Source organism: Palaemon carinicauda, chromosome 21 (assembly GCF_036898095.1).
Source record: "Palaemon carinicauda isolate YSFRI2023 chromosome 21, ASM3689809v2, whole genome shotgun sequence".
Classification (NCBI taxonomy): Eukaryota; Metazoa; Arthropoda; class Malacostraca; order Decapoda; family Palaemonidae; genus Palaemon; species Palaemon carinicauda.
The window spans coordinates 41,098,356-41,104,462 of record NC_090745.1 but is presented as its reverse complement, the minus strand read 5'-3'; the positions used below and the strand labels follow the sequence as shown (position 1 = coordinate 41,104,462).

Here is a 6,107-nt window from a genome sequence, read left to right as displayed (position 1 = left end):
CTATGAGACATGGAGAGGTTGACCGATAGGTTGGCCTTGTTGAGCACCCTTCTCATCAGACAAAAAGGTGGGAAGGCATAAACGTCCATGTTGTCCCACCTATGTTGAAATGCATCCTGCCAGAGAGCCTTGGGGCCCGGGACTGGAGAGCAGTAAAGGGGCAGCCTGAAATTCAAGGCTGTCGCAAACAGGTCTACAGTCGGGGAATCCCACAAAGTCAGGACTTTGTTGGCTATCTGAGGATCCAAAGACCACTCGGTACTCACAATCTGCGTCGCCCTGCTGAGGCTGTCGGCGAGGACATTCCTCTTGCCAGGCATGAAGCGAGCTGACAGTGAGATCGAGCGGGTTTCGGACCATCCCCGAATCTCTACTGCAAGATGGGATAGCTGTTGCGAGAAGGTACCTCCCTGCTTGTTGATATAGGCCACTACTGTGGTGCTGTCACTCGTCACCACCACGGAGTGGCCCGCCAGGGTTTGTTGGAACTGTTGAAGAGCCAGAAAAACGGCCTTCAATTCTAGCAGGTTGATGTGGAGGAACCTTCCGATTCTGACCAAAGGCCTGAGGCTCTTTGGTTTAGAATGTGGGCCCCCCACCCTTGACTTGACGCGTCCGTAAACAGAGTCAAATCTGGGGGGAGGAACGAGAAGATCTGCTCCCTTCCGTAGGTTCTCGTCGTTCAGCCACCATCGAAGATCCGCCCATTCCGAAGGTCCTATGGGAACTAGGAAGTCCGGGGAATTGTTTCCCTGATTCCATCGTGACTTCAGCCACCACTCAAGGGATCTCATCCTGAGGCGGCCGTTTGGAACAAGACGAACCAAAGATGATAGATGGCCTAAGAGACGTAACCACAGTTGGGCTGGAAGCTCTTCTCATCCGAGGAAAGGTTCTGCTACCTTACTCAACCTTTCTATCCTTTCGTCTGATGGAAAGGCTTTGTGGAGAATCGTGTCTAGTTTTATGCCTAGGTATACCCGATTCTCCGTAGGGCGCAGAGAGGACTTCTCGAAATCTACCAAGATCCCTAGATCTTGGCAAACTTCCAGAAGCCTGTCTCGGTGTCGCAGAAGGGTCGACTCCGAGTCTGCCAGGATTAGCTAGTCGACTAGATAACAAAGGAGACGGATGCCGTTCCTGTGAGCCCATGACGAGATCAGAGTGAACACCTTGGTGAACTCCTTGGGTACCATGGAGAGACCGAAACAGCACCTTGAACTGGTAGGTCTTTCCGTCTAGGCTGAATCTTAAGTATTTCCTGGAAGACGGATGGATGGGGATCTGGAAGTACGCGTCCTTCAGACCCAGAGTGCACATAAAGTCTTGTGGTCTCACTGCAAGTCTGACCGTGTCCACTGTCTCCATACTGAAACGAGTTCGTATGACAAACTTGTTTAGTGCTGAGGTCGATGACCGGTCTCTAGCCTCCAGACGCCTTCTTTACAAGAAAGAGTCGACTGAAGAAGCCTGGGGAGCCGTCGTCAACCTCCTGGAGAGCATTCTTCTTGAGCATGGACTCAACTTCTGCCCGGAGGGCCAACCCCTTTGCTGATCCCAAGGCATAGGAGTTCAACGACACTGGATTCGCTGTCAGGAGAGGTAGAGATGTTGTGAACGGGACGCGATACCCTTGACCGATCACAGAGACCGTTATGGGTCGGCCCCGAGTTGCTGCCACCTCTGCACGCAACTTTTTAGGCATCCCCCCACAGGAAGACACGCGGAGGGGGGGGGGCTGCCACTCCTAGTGTTTGCGACCTTTGCCGCTTCCTCTAGGAGTTTTACCTCCCTTAGAGGACTTGCCACAACTTGTCTTTCGGCTGAAAGGACTGCGGCTTTAACACGATTGTGTTAGCTGCCGGAACCTGCTTAGGTGTCTTGCGAGCCTGCTGTTGACGTTGTTGTTGAGGGGCTGGAGGTTTATAGGGCCGAGATGTCAGGGCCCTTTGGAGGGGAGAGTCCTGGTTCGATCTCCTCCACCTCTCAGCCGTCTGCTTAATGTCACGAGGCTCCAGTAACTCCCCTCCAAAATTAGAGGAGTGTCTAAGCCTGCTGACGTCTGCAGTGGGGATCTTCGGATGGCACCTCTCGGACACTGAGTCGCGTCTTTTGAGGATCATGTTGGCCCACAGGTTAGTGACCTGGTGGGCTAGAAACTCAATAGAGCGAGTGCCCGAGAGGAGGAAGGTCTCCAAAGCTTTCCTATTGCTCTTCTTGGACAGATCCTCGGATCGCAATAGGATGCCCAGACACCCAAGCCAGACATCAAGCCATGAAGTTGCCTGCATGGCACTCTTCGCGACTTTTTCCAGGTTTTGGGTCTCTGACGCTGCAAACGTCACCTGCCAGGTAGAGAGCTTCTTGAAAGAAGTTCCCTTTGCTAGTTCTTCCACGGAATGATGGAGTGGGAGAGACATGCAAGACTCCCCATCGATCTCGAAATACCTCCTCTGTTGGACCAGAGGAGGTGGGAGGAGTTTGAACCCGGCAGAAGAACGTCCTGAGGAGGCCAGACCGGAGAATTGAGCTTTGACCTTGTCTCTGGCGCCTTTCACCCCTCTAGACCAGGGCAAAGCCGCACTAGTCTTGGGGGTTTCTGGATACCAAAGACCTCGTCAAGCACGGTGCCTTTCACCTCGCGAGGGGCTGTCTCCAGGTCCTTGATTTTGTTGAGCTCCCTCATCAATCCAAGGACCTGCCAGAACGCATGTTCTGACTCGCTGTGCTCTCCTCTAGGTGGACTGGCAGCTAAGTCTCCCATCCCCAAGAGGTCTTCTTGGGGACATCTGGCGCGCGGGTGTTGGCTGGACAGGAACAGGAGATTTCTTGGGGAGCGTGGGCACGTAGGAGCACAGACTCACACGTGTGAATGCACGTGGGCACGCAGGAGCGCTGGTGCGCGGCGTGCGGGCGCTCAGACTCTTGACTAAGTCCAGAAGCGCAGGAGAACGTCAGCCAGAAGAGAGCGTTAGCGAGCACCCCTTCTTAGGGCCTGCAGGAACCAAGGCATGCGGACGTGAAGGGCGAGCTGCAGAAGATCGTGGGCGCGATTGCGCCAAACTAAGAAGGCGCTCAGCAATAGAAGGGCGCGCAGGAGCAACTGGGAGCGCAGGCATCAATGGGCGATCAGGAGAGCGCGAGCGAGGCAAAGGAGAACCCTTGCATTCATCAGGACCAGGCGAGCGTGGGCGCACAGGGCGCGCATCAGGCACAAGCACAGATGAGTGCTTGCGCGCGGAAGAGTGCTTGAGCGCAGGAGAATGATGGTGCGCAGTGCGCGCATCAGGTAGGCGCTGCAACTTCTCTGGAGGATGAGAGCGCCCAGGAGAGAGCTGGCGAGCAGGAGAGCGCTGGCGCGTTGGAGAGCGCTGGCGAGCAGGAGATTGCTGACGCATTGGAGAGCGCTGGCGAGCAGGAGATCGCTGGCGCGTTGGGGAGCGCTGCAACTTATCTGGAAGGTGAGAGCGCCCAGGTGAGCGCTGGCGAGCAGGAGAGCGCCTAGGTGAGCGCTGGTGAGCAGGAGAGCACCCAGGTGAGCGCTGGCGAGCAGGAGCGCGCTCAGGTGAGCGCTGGCGAGCAGGAGAGGGCCCAGGTGAGCGCTGGTGAGCAGGAGAGCGCTCAGGTGAGCGCTGGCGAGCAGGAGAGCGCCCAGGTGAGCGCCCAGGTGAGCGCTGGCTAGCAGGAGATTGCTGGCGCGTTGGAGAGCGCTGGCGAGCAGGAGAGCGCTGGCGAGCAGGAGATCGCTGGAGCGTTGGAGAGTGCTGTAACTTCTCTGGAAGATGAGAGCACCCAGGGGAGCGCTGGCGAGCAGGAGATTGCTGGCGAGCGTTGGCGAGCAGGAGAGCTAGAGCTTCATTGCCTGCAAGCGAGCAGGAGGCGCGCAGGGGAACCCTGCGTAGGCGCCCAAAGCACGTCAGCAGCCAGGAATGGAGAAGGGAGGTCTGGTAGGTGTAGGGGACCGCGAACGATCCGCAGGAAGTTGCAGTGACAATCCTCTCCAGACGAGACGGATCCTCCACAGGGGAGGAGACGAAGGTCCAAAGAGGCGCCTCCTAACTCCCTTGTAGGGAGAAGGAAGACCTCTCTCGCGCAGAGGGCGAAGCGAAGGCGCCCTCTGGGTAGGAAGACGGGTCATCCGTCCTCTGAAGAGGAGTCTCTGTGGTGAACTTCCCTTACGGGGAAGAAACACTTGCAGGAGAGACCGTAGGGCTCCACTGCCCCCCGAAGGAGACCGAGCCTTCCGCAACAACAGCAGCAGTAGGCCTCCGAAGAGGAGTCTCTGTGGTGAACTTCCCTCACGGGGAAGAAACACTCGCAGGAGAGACCGTAGGACTCCACTGCCCCCCCGAAGGAGACTGAGCCTTCAGCAACAACAGCAACAAGAGGCCTCCGAAGAGGGATCTCTGTGGAGAGCTACCCCCACGGGGAAGAAACACTCCTGCAGCTGCTCAGCCCCTTGAACGTAGCCGCAGATGCAACCGCTCAGCCCCAAGAGCATAGTTGCACAATATCAATTATAAATTATAAGGTAAGAGAAGTTTCCCCCGAAAGAGAAACAACTCAAAACCTGGGAAAGGAACCTCCCTCAGAAGGGAAGTGTCCCCACTCAAGGAGGCGAGCCTCCTGAGAGTTCTAAGATGAACTGAGGAGCTGTCGGTATCACGGGAGGACTTCCAGGAGGAGAGACACGCCCCTGACGAAGATCCAACCCACAAGACAGCTCTGCTTCGTAGACCCATAGGCAAACGAAAAGCAAATCATTAACTGTGAAAAAAACAACAGTATTTAGTTAACATTCATTCCCCCGGGAAGACTCCGAAGAGGAACCCGACGGAAAAAATACAAGAATTTCAACGGGCAAGCGCCCTCCCCCTCACCTACTCATGGGAAGGTGGGGAGGGCGCAGGCGAAAGCTGTAACAAAAGAGAATTATAACAGTTACGCTATGCAATTCAAAGAAAGTTCACTAAAAGTAAGAAGGAACAACCCCGAAGGGAAAACGTTCTACAAACTGAAGTTATCAAAAAACAATTAGATTTATAACAAGTAATAAAAAAATAATTGTAAAGCACAGCGTTGCAACTCCACCCGCATAGAGGAGTTATGTAATAATTATAGTAAATGTAGTAAAGGTGAACGAACTCCTGGATACTACAACTTAAGCGGCCTGACTGTCGGCGGCCACACGGAGATATAGTGCACACACACACACACACACACACACAAGCGTGAACACTGAAAAGGAAACTTACTGATTTCCATACTCAGATATATACATAAACATAAAAATGTTACATATATATATGAGTACAAGAAATGTAAGTAGTTAAGTAAAGACAAAACAACAATAATGGCTGGCCAAGCGAGGACAGGAACGGAGACATCCGATCACTGTCCGAGCCAAAAGTGAATTGAGTTATTCACAGTGTGTGAGGGGGGGGGGGGGGTTTAGCTAGCTACCCCTTCCCTACCCCCCCCCCCCCCCGCTAACTAGCGAGGGGGTAGTTAACCTTTGTTAAAATTCAATGGCTCGTCATTTCAGCTCCACCAAAATAATACCCCATATAAATAGCGTGGTTTGTATTAGGTTACGAAACAAAGCTATATTTTCACTTATCTTTTTGACGTCTTTCTTGGTACATTCCCGGTTCCAATGTCCCTTCTAGACCTTCATTGAGCTATAAACCTCTTCCATCAAAGTTGATATGAAGCCACGCACTTAACCTCGATCTTTAACTAGCTTGATACTTTCGACGATGCTGCTCTTCGCGTACTAACTCGATTCTGCAGCAGTTTTAGATGTTCCTTGTCCTCCAAGTTGATAAACAATCGCGTCTAAGGCTACCATTTTCGTATCAGTTTCCTCAAAATAACGCGATGCTCATTCAAATGGTTTTACATCATACTTTTATGAGGTGCGGATACTTGTTGGATATTCTGCTGGAAATTGGATAATAGAATGTCCATCACTTCTTGAAACGGTTTCAGCATTCTGATTGCTAGCGTGAAAACACTAGTCACATCTGAAACTGTATTTGACCCTGCCTGGCGCCCTGGCTAATAAATTCGACTTGCTTGGGCTAGCGTGCGCTAGAAAGTGACCA

At 53.3% G+C, this 6,107-nt stretch overlaps 1 protein-coding gene across 1 annotated transcript; it reads right to left on the bottom strand.

The window, feature by feature from the left end:
* Positions 1 to 2,954: 2,954 nt before the first annotated feature.
* Positions 2,955 to 5,851, bottom strand: LOC137614854 (neurofilament heavy polypeptide-like). The gene is made up of 4 exons (XM_068344513.1): positions 5,782 to 5,851; positions 3,684 to 3,862; positions 3,395 to 3,512; positions 2,955 to 3,307 (listed from the first exon to the last, which is right to left on the bottom strand). The coding sequence occupies exons 1-4, from the start codon at positions 5,849 to 5,851 to the stop codon at positions 2,955 to 2,957; spliced, it is 720 nt and encodes a 239-aa protein (XP_068200614.1).
* Positions 5,852 to 6,107: the final 256 nt, after the last annotated feature.